The sequence below is a fragment of the Desmodus rotundus genome, chromosome 12, assembly GCF_022682495.2.
Source record: "Desmodus rotundus isolate HL8 chromosome 12, HLdesRot8A.1, whole genome shotgun sequence".
In the NCBI taxonomy this organism is placed as follows: Eukaryota; Metazoa; Chordata; class Mammalia; order Chiroptera; family Phyllostomidae; genus Desmodus; species Desmodus rotundus.
Genome location: NC_071398.1, coordinates 18522956 through 18548143, shown reverse-complemented (window position 1 = coordinate 18548143; position 25188 = coordinate 18522956). Strand labels below are relative to the sequence as shown.

At 41.4% G+C, this 25188-nt stretch overlaps 1 protein-coding gene across 1 annotated transcript in view; it reads right to left on the bottom strand.

Moving 5' to 3' along the window:
- PKD1L3 (polycystin 1 like 3, transient receptor potential channel interacting) overlaps nt 1–25188 on the bottom strand; it is a 60251-nt gene that overhangs the window by 15767 nt on the left and 19296 nt on the right. The window contains 16 exon segments of the mRNA XM_071219943.1: nt 2996–3181; nt 3794–3860; nt 3863–3945; nt 11139–11238; nt 13860–14094; nt 14187–14253; nt 14256–14325; nt 15249–15443; nt 15899–16098; nt 16398–16553; nt 16556–16596; nt 18271–18429; nt 20751–20929; nt 21217–21318; nt 22323–22553; nt 24770–24982. Of these exon segments, the coding sequence (XP_071076044.1) occupies nt 2996–3181; nt 3794–3860; nt 3863–3945; nt 11139–11238; nt 13860–14094; nt 14187–14253; nt 14256–14325; nt 15249–15443; nt 15899–16098; nt 16398–16553; nt 16556–16596; nt 18271–18429; nt 20751–20929; nt 21217–21318; nt 22323–22553; nt 24770–24982 (2284 nt within the window).

The following is a 25188-nucleotide window of genomic DNA, read 5'->3' as shown; positions in this document are numbered from 1 at the left end:
TAATGTTAACAATAAGGTTGAGAACAATCTAAATGTCTGTCAACAGGGAGCTGGTTGTATAAATTATGGCACATCCATGCAATGGAACACCATGTAGTAAATGATAAAACGTAACAGGGACAGCTTTGTATATGCTGATGGAACACTTTCCAGGTAAGTTAAGGGAAAAAATAAAAGCAAAACACATGAGAATGTTTATAGTATGCTATCCTTTATCATCAAATATATTTGCAACTGCATAGATTAACTCTGAAAAAATACATAATAAATTGAGGATGTAGCTGCCTCTTGGAAACAGAAAAGGGAATTATGGAACAAAGGAGAATTGTACAGCATACACTGTTGTACAACTGAATTTTTCCATGTTTTACAAATATTTTAGCATGAAAGAAAAAGATTGTGCTAGAGAATCTGGCAGGAGCAGTTTGTGGGCAACAGGCGGAGAGTTAAAGGACTGGGAGCTCCGCAGAAGCAATGACAGGGAAGAGGTGACAACCATCACACATGGTCTCACTCTGTGTTTCCTAAACGGGAAATCTGTACAATTGTGCTACATTTTCGATCAGTCATTTTCCATCTTAGAAGAAAGCCAAAAGAGAGAAAACAAGCTTAAATCACTGTAAGAGAAATCTTAATTAAATCCTCTCCTAGTGTGATTAAACACTGGAATATGCTATTTAGGAAAGTTCTGTGTCTATAAGACATAGATTACCTGCCGTGAATGGCTTGACTTCAAGGTTCCTGAGGACAGCTGGACTAATAGAATGGGGTTCATTGGTCCTGAGAGTAAAGGTTTTAGGAGTTGAAGAGATAATCCATGTTTGTTCCAATTTTTACTGTCCTTCACCCATGCCTGCCTAGTTCTGTTTCTTTATGTCTAGAGATTGCTGTTGCTCTTAGTATGTCCAGGTAACTCACGGACACTGGTTGTAATAGATTAGCAAGGGCTCCAATTGCTCCAGTTAATAATAATAGCTAGCACTTACCCAGTGAATACTATGTGATAATACACTGTTCTAAACACTTAGCTATACTAAGCTTTTAACCTTCATGTCAATCTTATAGGGCAGATTCTAAGATTATGCCCACTGTATCGATGGGGAAACTAAGGTGCAGAAGGTTGAGCAACTTACCCAAGAACATACTGGTAGTAAGCAGAGAGCAAGAATGTGCACCTTGGCAGTCTGGCTTCTGTGGGCTGTTACACTGCACTGTGGAAGCCAGCAGTCCAAGAAGAGAGCCACACCCCTCATGATGGCTGGCACTGGTCTTAGTAACCCGCGGTTCACTCTGTTGCGTTGGCTGGAAAGTTTGGTTTTTTTCTGTAAGATGGCTCTAGTAGTGCTTAGTTGTCTTTAACTTCATTCAAAACAATTCTGTTAGATTGTATTGTGACAGCTGTCCAATTTAAAAAAACTTATGAAAATTTGAGAATTTTTTGTGCAGCCATTTTAATATTGAAGATGGAAGAAAATGCACAACATTTTCAGCATATTATGTTTTCTTACTTCAAGAAATGTAAAAACACAACTGAAATGCAAGAAAAGACTTGCGCAGTGTATGGAGAAGGTGCTGGGACTGATCAAATGGTCAACAGTGGTTTGCAAAGCGATCAAATCGAGACGTTATTGAGATCAAAGTTATACAACACGGGAGATAGCCAATATACTCAAAATATCCAAGTTATTGGTAAAAATGAAAGATATATTTTATTTTACAGAAACAACTAAACAGGCTTTCTGGCCAACCCACTACTTTTTAGTCAGTATTTTATTCAGCACAGAGTTACTGACTGCAAACAGCATGTGCCCTGAAGCCAGAACTGTCACCACCTAAAACTGAGCCAGGAAGAATCAACGGCAATGGGTAGGAGTTGCCATCTGTGAAACCCCTCCTAAATGCACCCAGCACACCTGTAAGAAAAGACTCTAAGAGTTTACTGAGATGAACATGTCTTTTAGAATTTTTTCAGGAACCTGGGAGATGTCCCAAATACCAACAGGAAGCCACCAATCCTAAGATAAATGAATGCAACCATTTCCAGAATACAGCTTACTGAACAAGATATAAAGTAATGATGCAACAGAGTGTTGGTAACTGGTGAGAAAGAGTAAACAAGAAGCATTCCTTAGGAAAGAAATTTTTTAAAGGTTTCTTTTATTCTCATCCGAGAGAGAGGGACATTGATGCAAGAAACTGATAGGCCGCCTCCTGCATTCACCCCAGCTCGGGACTAAGCCTGCAACCTGGGCATGTGCCCTGACTGGGAATCGAACCAGCAACCTTTTGGTTACGGGACAATGCTTCAACCAACCGAGCCACAACAGCCAGGGCAGGAAGGAAACTTTTTTAGCATTTCTACAACACTACCCAGAGCAAAGCATACCAAATCCTCTTGATGGTGAGGTTCTTTGAAGATACAGACCATATTACATCCATCTTTTTATCTTAGCTCTTAGGACAGTTCCAAGCATACTCGCTGTTCAATACATATTTGTGCAACTGAACTGGATAACCACACAAGGAAAGTTACAGACACATCATGGATGTGGGAAAGATTGCTCATGAGGAAATATGTCAAATATCATCTGGTGTGGAGACCTTTCTGGTTACACTGTTTTCTGTGCTCACTAACAAGCTTATCAGCTACATGTGGTTCCCCCTTCACAAGGAGGCAATCAGTCCCAGGAGTCACTCCCACTACTTTTCATGCTGTAAGTGAATAAATTCTCATTTCTATTTACCAGCCCCTGGTGAGACTCACCAGTTAGAATCAGCACCCATGGGCCTGATCATCCTTGACTGAAGAGACTGAAACCTGAACCTGCTTAGCTGAGATCTGGGGAGTGGAGTCCTTGGGGTGCCCACCGGGGTGCAGCCATGTTGAAAAATCCAGCTGACATTTTGCTGGTGTTCTAACATGTCATGGTAGGGGTGTCTGGAAAACGAATTGCTCCGCATATTTGCATGGCTGGGCCCAGGACTGTGTCCTTACCTCTGTAATTCCCGTACAGGTTGGGCAGGAGCGTGTGAGTGGCCCAGGGGTAGAAATGCTTCAGAAGTTTGATCTCTGAGAAACGGTGAGAGAAGCTCTTCCAGAGAGCTTGATGGAGGGAAAATCTGCTGGCATTCTGCGTGGAGCTGACTGCAGTCATGAGCAGGACAAGGAAGAAGATTTGCACTATTGTAGAGCAGAAAAAAGCATAAGCCAAGACATGTGGCTGTTAGTAATAATCGATATATGTATATATTTCTTCCCAGAATTATTATGGCACTATTTAGAAATTCTACTTAAGATACATAAACTCCCACACACAATTTTTGTATTTTAGGTCTTAGAACTAAATGCCCCCCTGCCAAACCTCTCCTTTCCCCTGCCTGCTCTCTATCTGTGCTCACAAGAAGGGCAGGCATGGTGAAAACAAGTCGTCTTCTTGGGGTCAGGGAACCCAATAATGCCAACGCTAGCTGTGTCGAAGCACTACTGTGCACTTATGGGACAGCCATTTTTCAAAGCATATTCGTTTTTGCTCCACTCTGAAGTATGTAGGTCATTTTTTTTTTTTATTACATTCTGCAGGTAGAGAAAGTGACTTATTCAAGCACACAGTTAGATCTCAAGACTCCAGGAGTCTTCCATTTACTGTACCGCCTTCTTTACTGGAATCCAGAATTTTTCAGGATGAATGTATTAGGCCTTTCCCCTTCCACGTTTTCCATTTTATGCTCACTACCCCCGTCCTTGCTGGGCACTGTGCGGCAGTAACAACATGCCGCCAATGCCTCTCCGTACCTAAGACGTCTCCTGTCAGCCTGAAGAGTTCCTTCTCCCTCAAGGTTCTTCCCAGGTTCAGCCCAGTTAAGCACCTGGGCTGTTCAGAGGTGGGGCTACATAGATGGGGTTCCTCTTGTCTCTTGAACCAGGTAATGATGAAGAACATTTTGCTGTAAAAAAATTCAAACATAGGCCAAAAAAATGTTATATTTCATTACGCAGTTATTCATCAACATTTGTTGAGTATCTACTATGAGTACCTCCTGTTAAGTGTTGAAGAAACAAAGGAAAAAAGCTAAGCAGAGATGCTCAAACTATCACAAAGGACTTCCTTAAAAAAAAATCCCAGTCAATTAGGAACTGATACTTTTATAAAGTATAATAAAAATTAATTAGTAGAAAAATGAAAGAGAACAGAGGCCTATAAAACAATGGACCTACAAAATTAGAGTCAGGCCTAAAGTTAAGTCTGTTCAATTGCTATAGAAGTTTCTAAATTGCCTACTCTCCATTTCCGTACTTATCTTGGACTAGGAACAAACAGTTCCAGTCAGTGAACACACATGGGAACACGACCTAGCGGAGTTTCTCAGATTTTAACGTGTATAGGGATCACCGGGCAATTTTGGTATGTGTAGGCTCGAGGGTGAAGCCTAAGATTCTGTATGTCTGACAGTTCCAGGACGTGTATTACTAATCATAACATTTACCACCACAGAACTAATCCCATTTTACATTCTATTTGAAGCAACACTAGTGCCAACCCCAGTTACCACCACTGGCTGAGGCAGTCAGGGCGACTAAATGCAGGACTTCACTTCCTGTTTCACACACTAGTGGGATCCCTTCTGCTGCACTAATCTATATTCGAAACCTTATAGGCTCTTTAAATTCCTGCTACTCTAATACTGAATTCAACCTCTGCCTACTTTTTTATCTAATATTTTTCTATGACTAGCACGCATAATAGCATTTACAGTGAAAATGCCTCTCTACGGCCCGCATTTATGACCACCGAAAGCACACAGAGAAGTCCCCATTGCTGGCTCTATGCTTCTGCAGCTGCATTACTTACACGAGGGAGCTGTGGTATGCTACGAGTCACAATAATGCTAACCCTCCTAACAAACTTTATAACATGCTCCTTCCTAATACTACCCTTCTGAGACAATTACAACCAGTTCTGTCTGTGTCAGACAGGCTGCAAGCCACCCATCGCATACTCCATCAGCCACGCAGCTCTAGTAATTAGTAGCCATTCTTATTCAGCACCGTGAAGCTATATCAGAGCCACTGCCCTGCTGATCGCACACAGCCGTATACCCTCACTCAGTACTACTCTACCCGGCAAACTGAAGTTATGAACGAATCCAAAGCCAGACTCTAACTCTTCCACTGAGAGCAGCGTGACGACTCCTAGCAAATCTTACTAATCTGTCTTTACCCGCAGCAACACTTTCTTTGGGGAGTTCTTCGCAGTTTTGTGGACATCCTCACAGTCTAATGTGTCTGTCTCTCTCACAGGCGCCAACACTGGTATTACTGCCCTACACCCCCTCTAAATACTATGACACAACGAGGGAAAGGTCACACTGACAACGTTAAATCACCCTCCGCACGAGAGAACGCCCCTGTGACTGTACACTTGCTGTCTCTCCTACTCCTGTCTACCACCCCTAAAGTCATTTGGGGAACTTTGTACAGTAAACAGAGCTTAATGAAGACATTAGATTTTAAATTTAACATAGAGACTAAAAATCCTTATTTTCTTAAAAAGCATGCAGGAACTGCTAATTCATGCCCCATATATGCATCAGCATGGCCTTTTCAAACTTTTAGCCATTGGTCTTAGGAACTAAAAATTAGTGCAGCTCCAAATACAAGTAATAGTTTCTATTTGCTTCAGTACTAATTTCTCTACTTACACCAATCCTACCAATCATAGTGACCATCTCTAGTAACTACCAAAGCAAGATGTATCCTCACTATGTAAAAACTACAATTTTGCTAACTCAATCCCAATGAAAATTATCTACTTGGTCTAAGAAATAATCATCTCAAATTGACACTGAATAACTATTCGAACTCTAAAAATAACACTCAGCTTCAAGCTAGACTAATTCTCAATAATATTTGTACCAGTAGCATTATTCATCACATGACCAATATAAAATTCTCAACATGATATATACACTCAGATCCTATTATTAACCATCTAAAAAATACATCCTTATAGTTCTCATTATAATACTAATCTTAGACACCAGTAAGTCTTTCAACTAGTCATTGGTAAGAGGGACCGGGAGTTATGCCGTCACTACTAACTGGACGATGGCATGGTTGGATGGACGCAACACTGCGGCTCCCCAAGCAACTGTATCATTTCATCAGAGGCATCAGATCTACTATGTCAATGGCATGATTCTTGTTTAATTTTGACTCATGAGATCTGCAACAGATCTTTTTACTCAAACTTAACAATACTAATTTCCCACTGGCTGGGTGCCTCCTAGCTGCCACCAAAAAATGTGCCCAATTCGGACTTCACCCATAACTGCCTTCCACGACAGCAGAGCTGACACCTGCCTCGGCCCTGCTCCATCCACTCAAGTACAATAGTCCTAGCAGGAATCTTCCTGCTATCTCATTTTGTTCATTAACAGAAAACAAGCTTACCCAAACGACATTATGCCTGGGAGCCATTACCATATTATTCACAGCAATCTGAGCTCTTACTCAAAAGGACATTTAAAAAATTGTCGCCTTTTCTACCTCAAGCCAATTAAGCCTAAGAATAATGACCATCAGCATTAACCATATCTAGCATTTCTCCATATCTGCACACATGCATTCTTCAAAGCCAGACTAGTCTTATGTTCTGTGTCTATTACTCATAACCTAAACGACGAACAAGATATCAAAAAAAATAGGTGGCTTATTTGAACATAACCCTTTGCTATGACTGCACTCATTACTGGAAGTCTAGCACTCATGGGAATGATTCCTCACAGGATTCTACTCCAGAGACATTTCCAGACCGCTACTACGTCACACGCCAACGCCAGAGCCCTGCTAGTTACTCTCGTTGCCACGCCCCTAACAGCTGTCTGTAGTACTTGAATCATCTTTGTACTCCTAGGACAACCACACTTTCCTACTCTAATCTTATATATATATATATATATATATATATATATATATGTATATATATATATATATATATTTAAAATCTGCATTGGTATAATTAATTTATTTTTTAAAATTATTTTATTGTTGTCCTACTCTAATCTTAATAAAAATAACCCTCCCCTAACAAACTCTATTAAACATCTTCTTAATTGGAAGCATCTTTGCTGGTTTCTTTACTTCCAACAATATTACCCCAACAACTATTCCACAGATAACTATGCCTTATTCTCTGAAGCTAATAGCCCTATCCGTAACTGCACTAGGTTTTGTTCTGGCATTTGAACTCAACCTTATACACAAAATCTAAAATTAATTATCCTTCAAACCTATTCAAATTCTCTAACCTTCTTGGACATATTCCAACTATAGTATATTACCTCTGACCTTTAATGAACTTAGCAGCAAGGCAAAAGTCAGCATCGCTATTGCTCAACCTAATCTGACTAGAAAATGTTTTACCAAAATTAATCTCCCAATTCCAAATAAAAGCTTCTACACCAGCATCCAACCAAAAAGGCCTAGCCAAATTGTACTTGTTTTCTGATACATTGACCCTAAGCTTGATTATACTTAGTTTATGAGTAATTTCTGTAATAACAATGACTCAGTAAGCAAGGATCAACTAGTGGCCACCGCCAATCAAGTAGGGTAACTATATAAAGCAGCAATACCCAGAGATTCCTCACTGAAAAAACCCCCAGAATCCCCAGCATCATAAATAGCCCAATCCTCTAGCCCATTAAACTTAAATACCACCTCCACTTGCTCATTTTTAGTACACACAAAATTAATATAACTGCTATAATTAAACCAGAGAGAAGTGCTCCCCGGACAGTTTTATTAGAAACTCACACCTCAGGATATTGTTCAGTAGCCATAGATGCATATAACCAAAGACTACCAACATTCCCCCCAAATGAATTGAAAATACTATCAAGCCTAAAAAAGACCCACCAAAATTCATCATAATCCCACAACCAACCCCTCCAGTCCAAATCAACTCAAGTCCTCCACAAATTGGTAAGGGTTTTGAAGAAAACCCTACAAAACCACAAAAATAGTACTTAAATACATCATCATTATTCTTACATGGAATCTATCCATGAACAATGACATGAAAAGGCATCATTGTATTTAATTTAAAAAAATTATGTATTGATTTTTAGGGAGAGGGAGAGGGAAACACAGATTTTTTGTTCTACTTATTTATGCATGCATTGGTTAATTCTACCCTGAGTGGGCACCTTGGCGTTATCAGGACGATGCTCTGGCTGGGTAACCACCTGAGCTACCCAGCCAGGGCCCATTGCTGTATTTCAACTACACAAATAGTAATGACCAAATGTAAAAATCTCACCCACTAATTAAAATTATCAACTCATTCTGAATGATGAAACTTCAGATCCCTTCTAGGAACCTGCCTGGCCCGCAAACCCTAACAGGGCTTTTCCTAGCTCCACACTACATGTCCGACACTGTCACCGCTTTCTCTTCCATAATCCAAATGTGCTCCTGAGACATTCATATTCTTCATGGCTGTTTGTACACGTGGCACGAAGTGTGTATTGCAGACCTGCCACATTTACAGAGACCTGAAATATCAGAGTCAGTTTACGATTTACTGTCATAGTGACAGCATTCATAGGTTATGTACTACCATGCGGTCAAATATCTTTTCGAGGGACAACAAGTCTTCTTTCAGAAGTCTCTTACCTTCTGAACCAGCCTTGCTGAGTGAATTTGAGGAGAATTCTCAGTCGATAAAGTCACCCCCACCCAATTCTTTGCCTTCAACTTTATCCTTTCATTCTCTCAGCTCAAGTAATTGTACATCAATTGCTTCACAAAGGATCCAGCGATCCAACAGGAATCCCATCCAACACAGACAAAATAAATTCTATTCCACCCACACCACACAGTCACAGGTATCCTAGGACCGTTACTCTTAATTTTAACACTAACATCAGTCCTCTTTTCACCTGGCCTCCTGAGAGACCCAGTAACTGCAACCCTGCCAAGCCCTAAACATCTCCCCACACACCAAGGCAGTGTGATATTTCCTATTTGCATCAAAAACAACTGAGCAGAGCTTCTCTGCCCGTTGGCCAGTGCCTATTCTGACCACTAGCAGCAGACTCACGAACACTAACGTGAACTGGGGGACAACCAGGTGGACACCCATTTATCATCATCGGTCAACCAGCACCTATTCCACACTTTTTCCTTATTCTTGTACTAACACCCCTCACAGGTATTACAGAAATGACCTCTTAAAACGAAGAATTTTTGTAGTACATTATGACCCTGGTCTTGTAGACCAGAGCAGAGGAGTAACACATTTCCCAAAGACTCAAGGAAGAAGCTCAAGCTCCAACGCCAGCACCCAAAGCTGAGATTTTAGTAAAACTACTCCTTGAAACACCTATATGAAACTAATCTACATATTAGGCCACTATTGAAATATTTTACAAATTCACCCATCAGTATATACTTTGTGCATTAAACTGCATGTCACACATATAATACATGAGTGATATATAGTACATAACATATATTATGTATAATTACACATTATTTACCCCATGCATATAAGCATGTGTATTAATCTATATATAGTATAATACATAACTGGTTCTCAGATATACATTTGACTTTATCACATAAATATCCATATCACAATAATATGGTTGCTATCGATAGAACATACCATAATGTGGTATGTATGATCCCTAAAGTCAAATCATTTTTAGTCAACATGCGTATTGCAACCTAGATCCAGGTAACTACAAAGACCCGAGAAACCAGCAGCCCTCCCACAAACCTACCCCCTTCTAACCCCAGACTCATCAGTCATGGGGGTTTCTATGTATAAGCTGCAAGCGGCATCTGAATTTTACTTCAGGAACAAGAGTGGGCTCACCTAAAGTAGCCTTCTCTTTCCCCTTAAATAAGACATCTCAATGGGTTAGTGACTAATTAGCCCATGCTGACACCTAACTGTGGTGCCTTGCCTTTGGTGGTTTTCAAAATTTTGGGTATGTTTGGATCCAGGGAGAGGAGGGAGAGAAAGAGGGGGAAGTGGGGAGGGTAATGGGGGTAGAGAAGGGAGGAGAAGGCGGGGGAGGAGGGGGGAGGGGGGAGGGGGGACGGGGGAAAAGGAGGAATGAATTAGAATATGACATACTTGGCAGCATGCATATGCCAAGTGCTAAGGGAATCACTGAAAAATGAGAGAACAGATCTCCCTGAGGGAGTCTGAGAAGGAGTCACAGAGGAAGCAACCTTTGATATGTGTTTTGAAGTATTAGCTAGAACTCTTCAGATGGACAGGGATGAGGACAAGAAAAAAAAAAGTCATTTTAGGCAGAGGGAACAGCAATTCAAGAGCATGGAGAAATGAAATGAGGACTATAAATGCAGTTTGTAGTTAGCTTATTAATTCATTTAATTTCTGAAGGAATGGGGTATCCTCCACCGTAAGAAATCAGTGACTGTCAACATAAAGTCTTTGTGCACCTCTGTGACAGCACTGTTTCTTCCTTCAGAGGTAAGTCCTCTCCTGGGTTCTGGAGTTTGTCATTTCCACACATTTCTTCACTATGTAAACTCCTCTAAAGGAGGCATGCACTGTTTTGCAGGATTACAGTGCCATGTTAGTTCTCCTGCGTGTTGCTTTCCTGCCCACCGCTGTGCTGCTGAGGCTCCCCACGTGGCGTGAGCAGCTCCAGTTGGCTACAGGGTAGACTCCCTTTGGCTCAGTGACTGACTGAGGCATCAGAGAGGAATTCAGGATCACTCTGACATTTTAGAGAACGGTGATGCTCTTAACTGAGATGAGAAAATATAGTACAAGAAGTGGGTTTGGGGGGCAGGCAAACATTTGAGGCATCTTTCACTTGAAACGTGTTCAGAGGCAGGCGGTGAGCAGTGGGAAATGGCACTTGGGGCTCAGGTGTGAGGAAGAGGTGGAGGTCTGGAATTTGGTGAGAAGGTGACCTCCTCTAGGGAGGAATTCCTGATAAGGAGTGGGTGGCCTGGGGCAGAGCTGGAGGAGCAACTAGCTGATTAGACAAGATCCTCCAAAGGATAAATTTGTCTGAGTCAGGTAGCTAGAATTCTACTGTTCAGATATAGTCTGCTCTTCGCCAAATTAGATATTAGAAGTTAGAGCTACCTGAGAGTGCCAAGATCCTCTTCGTTTGCTGTTCCTTCTCCTGGTTAAGGCAGGGCATCCTGTTCAGAATCAGCGATGAAAACATTGAGAGGAAAACCACCTGGACAGGAAAATCACAGGAGAAACTAATGAGCATGTATCACAGGATCCAAGAAAGTTGACATCATTGTGTAAAGGTGAACGTATTAATAAATGTCAATTATTGGCCATATCTTTTGAAAACTGAGAATTAAATAATTTCATAATTATTTTTGCATAATCATGGGGACCTGGAAGTGTCTGAATGAAGCTAGTATTTGTATTTTTGCCTATAGTCCTTAATCTGCTTGTCTAGGAAAGCTTCAACTATTCAATGCTTTGTGATGGTTTGCGTAAGTTGTTCAGAAACACCTGTCTTTGGACAACCAGTGGTGAACTCAACTGGAGAAGCCACACTTTTAAAAGTCCCAAGGATGAAATCTCAGGTTTGCTAAAGAAGTCTGGAATCTTAGAATTGAGTACGAACTTAAGTATTCCCCATGCCTTAAATTTCCAGGGAGGAAAGTGCTCCAGTCCTCAGGAGAGTAAAGGACAAGGGCCATAATACTGCACCCCTTTCCCCACTGGGAAGGATCTGTGCAGGTGATCCCCTCCCAACCTCCCCGGGCTGGCCTGCCTGCAGGTGAGTCCATTCCGCTCTGCCTGGGCTTCCTAGGGCTGGGCAAAGTGGGCCAGACCTGAGGTCTAGAGGAGGGTGTGAGATCTCTTCTGCTTCTACTTTTGGAGTCTCATGGATTTGAGGCAGCAATTCTGGGTGTGTCTGCCCTGCCCTTAAAGTCACCCTCCGGTGGGCTAGACTAGGGTGGGAAGTAGTAGAAAGTACACGGAGCCGTGGGTCCAACCCAACTCTCCACTGAAGAGCTAGCAGCAGTTTATACATCATGCACTCACTCACAGTTAACATACCATGGATGTTTTTAGCTATACGTTAGGATGATGTTTTAACATCCCTATCATGGGCTATAATATCCCATCATATGGCTATGATGTTATGGATGTTTTCCATACCATGGAAACATTAGACGTATTCTAAGTAAAGACCCCCCAAATACTTCTAAAATTAAACACTGAAATAAATGTGAGCTCTACATACATTCAAGAATGATTAATAAAAACAAGTAAGATAATTATTTTCCAACCCATTTATTCCAGTTCAGGATTGGGTGCTGAAGCGTCTCCCGGCAGCTCTGGGTGCAAGGTGGGACCCCAGCCTGGACAGGACGCCCTCCCATCGCAGGGCGCTCTCGCTCCCACACCACACTCAGACTGGGGCAACACGCACATCTTTGAACGTGAGGGAAACCGGAGTCCCCGGGAAATCCCCACACAGACGTGGGGACAGCGGGCAAACTCCCACAGACAACAGCCCCAGACATGAAGCAGTTTCCCTCCTCATCCACGTTATGACAAAATGGCTTTGAACAAAACAACAACATTCGATAATCTGCCGTAATTGAATCTCTCTAAGAGTTCCTGTTAGTTTTTGGTCTGTCTCCCCCAGCGGTTTTTTAAAAATTAAGATCCACCTACTCCTTGTCTTGGCCCCTCTTCCCTGATTAGCGGGTCTCACATGCGGCTGTACATAAGAGTCACCTGGGAAGCTGTACCAGGTTGGGCCCTGAAGCCCAGCTCTAGAAATTACAATTTACTTGGTCTGGAGTGAGGCCTGGGCATCAAGGGTTTTTAAAGCTCCCCAGGTTTGCTGGGGGGAGCTCAGGCCCATCTTTTAGAGTTCTTAAAGCAGAGGCAGTCCTGCCCCCCAAATCCAAAATATTGGAAACTCTACAGGACAGACAACTAGGTTTCTTCAACAAATACAATGTGAGAAAAATAGCAAGAATAGAGTGAGAGAAAGACAGAAAGGGATGGGGGCTTGTAGACTAAGTATTAACAACCCTTAAGAGACAGCAACCAATTGTAACACACGGACCTGATCTGGATCTTGATTTGAACAAAACAACTGTAAAATAAACATTTATGAGACAACTAAAAAAATATGAACATTGGATTTTTAAAAATCTTGGTAAAATACATATAACAAATAACTTGCCATCTAAACTTTTAAAAAATGTATAGTTTAGTAGTGTTAAGTACATTCATATTGTTGTGTGGGTATTAATTGTTGCTAATTTATTTAGATGTGATAATGGTTTTATATTTATGTTTTCAACAAAGTGTCATTATCTTTTAGAAATATACAAATATTTATGAATAAAATGTGAAGTCTGGTGTTTTTTCTCAAAATAGATAAAACAAGATTGGCCATAAATTGGTAATTGTTGAAACTAGGTAATACAACTTTAGGATTTAGTCTACTATTCTCTACACACTTGTGAGGGTTTGACATTTTCTTTAATTAAAAGTTTTTAAAAAGTAAGTTGTATGTTGCTTTTCTTCCAAAGTAGTTTGTTCTCAGTTGTTTTTCACTTGTCCCCCTTAACCAATCTTTTTCTGCTGTGCTTCCACTAGTCTATCAGCTCTGTTAGTTTTTCTGGGACTACTTCACATATATTCTGTACAAATTTACCCTTCCTATTATTTCTTTTGAGGGGAGCTTTCTTTTTTGGTCAAATTGTCAGAACCATTAGGCACCTTGCATCAATACCCATGGGCCTCAGTTCCCCAAGCTCCCTGCAATTTTACACATTCCTTGAACACTGGTGGGACCCACTGCTCGTGTACCTTGGCTGGCTGGATGATGAAGACATTCTGAAGCACCGATAAAATCATCGAAATAACCCAGCTGGTGTCTTGCTCTTTATTCAGTTCCAGGCTATGAAGTGCTGTAAAAAAGGCTGCGGCCAAGCTAGTGACCCCCAGAAGGAGCCAGCAGACATAAGTCAACCATCTAGAGAGGCTATTAGAGGTGGACTTCCTCCCTTCTTCTGGGCTCAGGATGGGGAAACTGGTTGCCTCCCTAAAGAACACAAGTTGAATAATATCATAACCAACAGCTGAGAGAGAGATGTGGCAGACAGGGGATGAAGGAGGCCAGGTGGGGTGCATTACCTGGACGGCCCTTGCTCTGTGGGAAGAGCATGTGTTTCTAAGAGTTCCTGGAGTGTTTTCAGGTGCTGGCTGCATCTGGGAAGTCACAAGGCTGGTCAGCCTGGGTGGGACCCAAGGCGCTGAAGTGAGATTGCAGCCTCTGCAGTAGCAGCAGAAATGATGATGGTTCTCAGGAACCTCTGCAAATGTATTCCAGGTTGACATTTATTAATAAGTGGGAGATTTCTATAACTAGTGGTAACTGGTAGAGATAAGCAATTCATTAACTGGTAATGAGTTTAAATTTCTCAGTCAGTGGAGATTGGAACAAACACACACAATATTCTTGTCTTCTCTGAGCACCCTGATCAATTTCTAACAACTTGTATAATTCCATGCTTTGATCTAGAGATTTTTGAAATCTGATTGAGCATTTTCACCAGAACTGCAGTTACATGTGGCCTGTACTAAGAAGCCCAAACTATATCTGAGAATCCACAAATTGCATAATCTCACCATTTCATAGAAGAAAAAGAATGACAAATTTCAACATTCTCCAACAAAGCAGATGACATATGGGGGTCTCACGCAGAAAACATTTTTGTGGGTTTTTCTTTTTCTTTTCTTTTAAAAAAGATTTTTTAAATTTATTTTTTAGACAGAGGGGAAGGGAGACAGAAAGAGAGGGAGAGAAATACTGATGTGAGAAACATTGATCAGTTGCCTCTCACACAACCCCATCTAAGGACCTGGCCTGCAACCCAGGCATGTGCCCTGACTGGGAATCAAACCTGCGACCATTGAGTTTGCAGGCTGGCGCTCAAACCACTGAGCTATTCCAGCCAGGGTTCTGGGTTATGCATTAAGCAAAGGTGCTTGTTTCACCAGATATATTGTCTCAAAAGCCATCAAATGTATCAAAGTATCAGCTCTCTATTAAAAGCTCAAGGAAATTAAAATTAGCAGAAGATTGTATCCTGCCTGTTGGTTATTCCAAAAAACAATGAGTAAGAAAGAGACATGCAAGAGAGTGGGAGGCAGAGGAAAGATCAGTTACTAAAACCTACTGAACTTATCGTTTGCCCAGTAGGGTCCTGCCTGCTGGTGACAGCCCTGACCCTCTAAGTGAGAATAAATGAGATTGGATAAAAGTGCGACCAGCTGGTTCACATTGTAAGAACTCCATGAAGATTGTTCACACTCTAAGAGTAGCTGTGTATTTCTCCTGAGCAAAAATCCCACAGTCCTGAGCAAAAATCCCACAGTTTCCTTTAATTCCTGCATGTAAAGCCAAGATGAGAAGTCAGTCTGTTTAAAATTAACCCAGGAATGGTAGCAATGATAGATGGCAATAGGCTATATCTTTACTCAGGGGAGCATATTCTTATTGTGAAGAACCTCAATGTTTCATTTTGTCTCTACTTTTAAAAAAGAAGTCACCTCCTAGTAGTTTCAAAGCTAGTGTTATGAGAGAATACAGAATGAAAGAAGGGATGGTTTGGTCAAACATCAAAAGCTAAAACAACTCCAGAGAAGTGCAGTCTGCACTCCCATTAATCCTCAGAACACATCACAGTCAGGAGAAAACTCAGATCAGGGGACAGGAAGCAGGGAACAGCTAGCAAGGTTAGTAAGACCTGGCAGCCCTCCAGCAGATCCGCTTCACTGGTCTTTTCTAAGACACATGGCAAGGAGGCAGGGAGTTTACCTGTGAAATTCCACGCCAAGCTTACCTCAACTACTTCTGAGACAGAGAGGGGCTCAAAAGAAGCATCTGAGAGGCAGGAGGCCTGGATGGGCGGAAAAAGAGGCAGAGGTTCCTGTGGTTGAATCAGTGGGAAGAGCCGCCCAACTACAAGGTTGACTGGGAAAAGGATGACAGCAGTTTGGATGCTGATAAGCAGTTCGGACCAGGTCACAGCAAATGGACCCACTGCAAGAAAAGCATTACATCACCCTTCTCAACAACTGAACTCATCTGTAAGGCACTCTTCCTCCAGGTTCAAGTATTTATTTAGCAATTTCACTAGGATTATCTAAGGACAGAAAGGTCCTGATGTGTCCCTAAGGCTGCTTCATTTATTAATGAATGAGGACAATGAGCAAGTTTTCTAGAGTATTCTAACGTTAGGGCAGCAAAGGAAAAAAATGAAGGCACACCATGATGCTGTTTCTAACCTGAAAGTAAGGTGAGTGGGACATAATGAAAGGATTACATGCCACAAGCAACACAGTGGGGCTCATCTCTCGGGGCAGCGGGGCCGCTCATGTTCCAGAACATCACATTGATGACCATGTTGCAGAGCAGGAGTGTCACGCAGCAAGTGAGCCGCTGGACTCTTGTAAACTGGTTCCAGGGATGTCGAGTTGCAATCAAGAGCCAAGATAATCCTGGGTGAACTTTTCCACAATCATGGAGGAAAACAGGTGTCTAAACAGATAAATTAGAAGAAGAAAGACATGAGATTTCATTCTGAAAGTGTCCGGGACTAGGATGTGGTTTGCCTGGCAACAAGCGCCATAGCAACAACTCTGCCCCTACCCAGAATCTTTGTGAAGATGCTTTCCTATTACATGATAAATAAATAGAATCTTTTTTTTAAAAAAAACTGCTAGTTGGAGATGAGTATGGAGATAGAGATTAAGATTTAACAACAACACCGCTGAAACTGAATATATAACTCAAAATTCCTCATCACATAAACAAATCTAATGCAGAAAAAGGCATCCAATACAATCAATAATTCAGCCCAGGAGAAATTAATTTTATGGGATAGTCTGACAGACTTTAAAAGAAGTATTTCTTTTCAGGTTGCCCAAAGATACAAGTAAAAAAATAATATTCACTTAAGGAGAATACAAAATTATGAAAAAACAGAACTAAAAACAATTAGAAATCTTGAAACTGTAAATGTGGTCATCAAAACAAAGAATTTAGGATATGTTACTATTGTTGAAGGGAAAATTGGTGAACTGAAATGTAGTCATAAAGAATTGAGCCAGAAGACACCAGAGAGATAAGAAAAAGTAAGTGCTCAGGAGTAATTTAAAGACACAAAGGACAGGCTGAGGCTCTAGGTACAGTAAGGAATGTCATTGGGCAATATTTTCAGAAGTGACATCTGAGAATTTTTCAGAATTGAAGACACTGTTTTGTATAAGTACACTGTATGTTCTGTGTGCTTTACCACAATAAAAATATTTTTTAAAAAAGTACCTTCTGAATACAAAACAAGGTACACAATCAATCTACAATAAAAAGAATTATGGTAAAATCTGGACCACCAAGGGCGAAGGTAAAACACTAAAAAGAGAAAGGCAGCACACTTAGGCCATGTTGGAAGGCAGCCCCCATGAACACTTCACACCACGGCTCCCCTAAAACGTTTGCTCCTGGGCTGTCTTTTAGGGAAGCTTGGTACAAGCTGACAGCGCTGGAAAGATAGAGACAGTGACTCTCTTTGGAGCAGATTCACCTACATTTCCAGATTGTAAAGCCAGAGACAACCCCTACCCCAGACTGTCCCTATGGAAGCCAAGATGCTGGGTTTACTAGACAAAGACTTCAAATTGGCTATTTTAAATGTGTTCAAAGAACTGAAGAAAACCATCTCTAAAGAACTAAGAAAAAGTAAATGAGAATGATAATCTTGTCAAGTAGAAATATCAATAAAAGCTACATAAGTTATTTTTAAAAAGATCCAAGTAGCAAGTCTGCAGTTGAAAAATACAGTAGGTGAAATGAAAAATTCACTAGAAAGGTTCAACGACATAAACAGAAGAAAGATTCAGCTGACTTTAGACAGGCCAATTTAAATTATACAGTCTGGCCCTGACCGGTGTGGCTCAGTTGGTTGGGCATTTGTCTGGCAAAGCAAAAGGTCTCCAGTTCGATTCCCGGTCAGGGCATGTGTGGGAGACAACCGATCGATGTTTCTCTCTCACATTGATGTTTTTCTCCCTCTCTTTCCCCCTCCCTTCCCCCCTCTCTAAAAATAAATAAATAAAATCTTTAAATAATATCTTATTAAAAAATAAAAATAAATTATACAGTCTGAAGGAAAGAATAAAGACTGAGCCTCGGAGACCTGTAAAACACCACCACTTCCCAACAATACCAAAGGCAAAGAGCTCTTTCTTTGAGACTGGTATGAAGACCCGGTCACGCTCACAGTCTCCAAGGTCCACGGCCAGCCAGCAGTTGCACAGGAAATGCCATTTCCTGTTACTTGCCACGTCACTGACAATCACCTGGTTTACATACCTCTAGTGAAATGAACATAATCATGTTGCAATAAGAGGTAATCTTACGGAAACAACCTAAATGTCCACCGATGGATAACGGGTTAAGAAATATGGTGTGTATACACACACAGAGTAATTACTCGGTCATAAAAAAGAATGAAACTTTCCCTTTGTGACAACATGGATGGACCTTGAGGGCATTATGATAAGTTTAATGAGTCAGAAAGAGAAAGACAAATACTGTATGATTTCACATATATGTGGAATCTTAAAAAAACACACACAAACCAAGCTCATAGATACAGAGAGCAGACTGGCGATTGCCCGAGGCAGGGGTGGCTGGGAGCAAGGGTGGGTTGGGGAAATGGGTGAAGAGAGCCCACAGGTAGAAACTTCTAGTTATAAAACAAATAACTTATGCGGATATAGAGTATAGCATGGCAACTATGATTAATAATACTGTACTGTGTATTTGAAAGTTGTTAAGAGAACAGATCTTAAAATTTCTCAGCATAAGAAAAAAATTCTGTATGTATGGTATCAGATGTTAACTAGACTGATTGTGGTGATCATTTTGCAAAATATACACAAATTTTGAATCATTATGTTGTACACCTGAAACTAATATGCTGTATGTCAATTATACCTAAATAAAAAATGGATTAAATAATTTAAGAAAACATAAATTTGTACTGTCAGTAAATATCCAAATAAATGGATTCTGTTTCATTTTAAGGCACGAAGTAAAGAAAGCAATGAGAGCTGGTCCCACTCTTCCCTTCCCCACCTCTAAGGGGGTTCATGTACCAAACACCAGAACACAGACTGCGATGACCTCTGAATAGCCCAGCGTGTGCACACACTCTTCAAGTCTCCTGGCGCCACGTGTGACAGTGCTCTGCCGCCTCTAAACGCATCCCGTCTGCCTCTATCTGAGAAAATGAGAAGCCCGCCCTGGCCCCAGGTGACGGCTGACATGCGCTGGTCTCCGTAGAGGAGTTTGCCTTTTTAGAGGCTTTCCTGGATGTGGATCACACTATGTATCCTTCTGCGGCTGGCTTCTTTCGCTCAGCACATCTTTGGGAATTCACCCCTGTGGTGTGTGTCGGCAGACTGTTCCTTTTGTCAGTGAGTAGTGTTCCACTGGATGAATACGCCAACATTTGTTTATTTATTCACCTGAGGGACATGTGTGTTGTTTCCAGTTTTTGGCTACCAACAATAAAACTGCTATGAACATATACGTGTAAGGCTTGACTGGACACAGGTTTTCGTTTATCTGGGTGAATTCCTAGGAGCGAAATGTCTGAGCCACATGGTAAAAGTATGTTTAACTTTACAAACTGTCCTCCACCGTGGCCGCACCATCTTACCCCCCACCAGCGTTGTGTGAGCACTCCCACTGCTCCCCATCCGCACCCAAACTCGGTTTTGCCAGACTCCTTAGACATGCTGGTAGCTGCTGAGTGCTATCTCACTGTGGCTTTAATTTGCATTTCATGATGGCTAATGAAGGTGAACATCTTTTCAAGTGTTTATTACATATTATTCACCTTTATAAATGAAACTGGAATGATACTGTACAAACTGTTTTGTAGACACCTGATCAGAATGGAGGCAGCAAGCAAATTGTTAGGCTCTCCTGGCCTAGGGGTTGGTGTATGTGGCCCAGCAGGGAAGCCTCATTTTAGGCAGGCTGTGTACTCTTTTCAGAGTGGGCCATATTCAGCATCTGACTCCTTTGAGTACCTCAGCCTTGGATCTTTGACTTCAGTCTCTTCTTTTTTCCTAACTCCAACAAGCCAATAATCTTCATCCTTAACTCATTTTGTCATCTATTTTCTCCACCCACCTCTCCTAATTCCCGGAGTGCTGCTGAAGGAAGATGCAGAATCATCTGGACCCAGCACAAGTCAGAATCACACCCTCAACACTGAACATTTCTCTCTCCGACTCCTCAGGCACATTCCACCTCCTCTCTCCTTAAGCTCTTAATATTGACCCCAGGTACAGTAGTTAGGACATAGTTGTTTATTAAATTTACCCTTTAATTATATTTATTCATATTTAGAGATGCTTTTAATTTGTGGTACTTTGGGGAAATATTTCTGTATTATTATTTGTTATTTACAACATGACAACATTTAATGAAAATAAAAGAAAAATAAAACATCTACCATTCTACCACCCACAAAAAAAATCATATTGTTAACTTTCCATATTGATTTCCAGGGTTTCTTCTTCACAGACAGCTTTGAAATTTAAATCTAATTTGTTACTATTTGGCTCAGAATGCTAAATCCACAGAGAAAAACAAGCCAGCATGATTCAGGTACTTACCAAGAAGGGCTAGTGCCCGAATTGTCGTGCCAGAGCCGAAGGCTGTGCAGGTCCCCAAGACGGGACGGAGTGCTCAGGAGGAAGACATCCAGTGCCCCTCGTTCAAAGACTGCCTTCTGTGGGTCACAGAGGTGATGGGGCTCACTCCGCCCCTCCGATCCATACGGGGTGATAACCACCTAGAACACAACATGGAAAGCTAGAACACGGGAAGTTCTACCATGATTATGCGGTTCTGTGGGCGTACCCAGAAGGAGAAAGAGGAAGACAGAGAAACTCTACTGAGATGGAGTCTTTGGGATCTTGGACGAGTACAGAGGGGTCTTCAGATTTAGAGTGTAGAACAAGGCAACATCCCTCTGAGATGCCCTGTAAGTGCTATAGGACACTGGGTAGCACCACATCAGAGTGCAGCTCACGTGGCAGAAGACACAGAACAATGAATGAAGGACTTTTATTCCTTTACCTTAGCTGTTGTAGAGGCCCTTCTTCGATATCCAGTGGAGATCTGGACAAGATACTGAAACTGAGAGCTGGGGTCATTATCAGCCAGGACAGTGACCTTCACCTGCAGGAAGAACAGAACCAAGAACATTGGCCGGCCTTTCCTTATTTAGTGGAGCTGCTTCCTCCAGCTAAGAAACAGGAGGGTGCACTGCTGCAGACTTGGCTGCTGTTCAGAAAGCAGAGGTGAGGTGTGGGGAGACAGCAAACGGAGTGGCAGACCTTGGTTAAGTGACAAAAGGGGGGATGAGGGCTGGCAGCCCAGGGTTCATGCCTCTAAAACTAAACAGTCATAGGATCAGTCAGGTCTTGGGCCTCTAACTCTTCCCACCTCCCTCTCACCCAGGTAGATAACACACAAAACATCCAGTTAAACTTGAATTTCAGACAAACATTGAATAATTTGGGAGTATAGTTATCCCTAAAATGCATTCATTATTTATTTGAAATTAAAATTTAATTGTATGTCCTGACTTATTTATTTATTCATTTTTTTCCATGACTATTTACCCCCCTATACTCTCTTCCACCTTCACCTACCCCCCAAGTGTCCTGTTTTTTATTTACTAAAACTGGAAATCCTACACCCACAGGAACAAAGAAATTGAACATGTTGTGTATTCTACAATTTCCAAGTGTAAGAAAACACAAGAACTGGAAAGAAATAGAACAGAAATTAAGAACAGGCAGTCATCAGAATATTTTCTTGTTTTAAAAAAAGATTTCTTACAGGCTTTTAATATATTGCAGTTACATTAAATTAATATTTAACTTACACATAACTTTTATGTCCACTGTATACAGTGAAATAAACTTGCATTTGATTATAGTTAAATTCTCTAGGTGTTTTCTTTTGGCCTGTTCCTAGACAGGAGAAAAAAGAAAAAGGAGATAGAGAGTTTAGTTCCTAGGCCTTGCGAGTAGATACAAAGAGAAATTTAAGAAAAGACCTGAATTTCTACACTACCTAGAACGATGCAACCTGCTTCTTTTGAACAACGTACTTTTTTCCCATCTTATTCCACATACTCAAGACACTGGCAAAACTTTTGGAATCAGACTCATCACCTTCTGCACATCTGCTTCATCCTGTCTCCAAGTCCACACAAATAGGAGCATATAGAATCCCAAAAGGCTGGCCAGCAGTGACACCCCAACAGGGCTGTTGGTCACACGCAGGAGTAGCTTGATCGTGTCCTCAACATTCACTGTCCGGGGCACAATGAAGAAGTCGCTGCCAAAGTAGGTCAGGTGGTTACAGAGACACTGTGTCCTCAAAACTGTGCTCCGTGGCCCAACCTGGAATTAGAATCAAGACAATGACACTAATGGAACAGAGTCCATTAAGGAAGGGACAGACATAAAACACAAACACAGGCAATTTAGGGAGGGCAAAGAATGCCTCGGTCACCTGTTCACTGCTGGCAGTCGTGTGAACTGGTGTAACCAGTGTGCAGAGCAGTTTGGCAACATCTAGTAAAGGTGAAGAAGCACAAACCCTTTGAATCCTGGAAGTCCAGCTCTGAACGTGTGCCCTAGGAGATAACTTCACACATATGCACCAGGGGACCTGAAAATGGATGTGTCTGTCAGCACTGCTTGTAAGAACGAAAAATTGGAAACGACCTATATGTCTAGTAACAGCAGAATGTACAAACAAATAAATATGTAAGTAGGGGCAAACTGGTGGAATACTGTACAGCTGTTAAAATGAACATAAACATGGATAAATGTTGAATGAAAAAGAACCAAGTTAAAGAAGGATATGTAGAGTTTGATGCCATTTACACAAAGACCAAAACCACACTTATTTACCTGCTTTTGTTGGTCTCCTCACTGGGATGTTAGCTCACGAGAACACTGTCTTGTCCATCACTGTATGTCTAGTTCCTAGTCCTGGGCCCAGCGTGCAGAAGATGCTCAATAAACATTTGCTGGAAGAATGAATACATGTAAAAATTTCAAATTCGGGACAGTGGTTACCCTTTGTGGGAGGAAGGAAATGAAACTGGTGAAGGATACACAGAGAACTTAGGCTAGTCCTTAGTGTTTTGTTATTTTAAAAAATCTTAACTTAAACAGAGAAAAATACCAATTTGTGATAAAGCTGTGGTGTGTTTAATGGTTTTATTATATTATTCCCTATAACTTTCCATATCTTGTAACATTTCTTCATTAAACATTTTTTTAAATGTCACTAGGTGAATAAATGGAAGGTACCAATTCCATGCTTGATTTTGCAGTGAACAGTCTAAAATAGTGTCATTATGACTGACTTCTTCCCATGGCACAAGGTTAAGTCCCGGCTGGCCAATCCATATTCTCCTCCACCCTTGGAGGAGCTCTCATCCAGCCCTCTGCAGCCCTGCTCCTTTCACAGAGCCAAGGGCTTCGAGGAGGCAGGAAATATCCTGAGGCCTTTCGCAATTAGTGGGTCACTGTTGTGCCAGGAGAAAAGCTCTCAAGTCTTGTACTCAAAGTGTCATTTCCCTGACCAGAGGCACTGCTGTCACCTGCAGTGAGTTAGAAAGGCAGAATCGCAGGCCCATACAGATTTACTGCTACAGAATCTGCATTTTAACAAGCTTCCTGTTTGAGGATGTGCTTGAGAAATGTGGCTCCAGATCATCCAGAAATCACTGCTTGAGGCCTTGAGTGGTGCAGGAGCCTTACAGAGAATTCTCTTTCCTTCTATTCTAATCTGGATGACACTTTCTCAGGTGGTTTAAGAACAGCCTCGTGATTTCCAGAGCCTTTCACTACATTCTTTGTGTAACTGAACCAGGATTTAAATCAGACAGAATCTCATAAATCACTAGTGGGAAAATGTACAGCGCTGTTTTAAAGTGGGCAGATACCTGGAAGTAGGCAATAATTACGAAAGTGACAATCTGTCCTGGCCTGGAATGTACGAGCATCTGCTAGGTGGTGTTTTTTTTTTTTTAATATTTTATTTATTTATTTTTAGGGAGAGAAGGAAGGGAGAAAAACATCAACATTTGAGAGAAACATCAATTGGTTGCCTCTCACAGTCCCCCAACTGGGGACCTGACCTGCAACCCAGGCTCCTGCCCTCACTGGGAATTGAACCATTGACCTTTTGATTTGCAGGTCAGTGTTCAACCTACTGAGCTACCCCAGCCATGACTGCCAGCTTATTTTTAAGTACAAAAGTTCTCTTTTATTTAGCAGGACATTCATCTCATTTTATCCACAACATATTTAATGCTTGAAGAAATTAACAGCTTCTATATGTTTGTTGCTTTTATTTTATCTTATTTTGTCACATTCACCCTGAACTAACATTTGAGAAAGAAATTAAAGCATAAAGATATATATAAAGCATAAGCCTGCTCCAAAGATTCATTCTTGCCCAACCCACTATACAAAGCCCTCCTTTCCCCTAGGCTAATTTACTTCCCTTCTATGATTTGAAGGGACCCAGGATCACAGATGCACCGAGTTTAGTGCCAGCTAAGGCAGAAGAGAGGCAGAGGGGTGGCACAGCTTCTTACCTGACATCCACTGCTCTTCCACGTGCTGTTGTAGCTGTCCCAAAAATAGCACTGAGTGACAGCAGTTATGATGGAGAACAGGGTGGGTGCCTGCTGACCACCCTCCTTGCTTTTGTTCAATGCAGATGTTATGTGATAGATGCCGACCCCATACTGCAACCTCTCTGGAGTCAGCACCCATGTATATTCCTCATCTGAGAACAAAGCAGAGTGCTTATTTGCATTGCACACAGGAGAAAAAAAGAATTAGGCTCTTTCTTCTGAAGGGCCTATTATTATTTTATTTTACAAAGTAATAACCCTAGAGTCACAAATGGTTTTTTTAAAAAAATGACCAGTGATACAATTCAGGGCTCTGGATTATTCCTGTTGCAGTAAAAAAATCACATTCTTCTGATAAATGAAAATTTAGGTCTAAT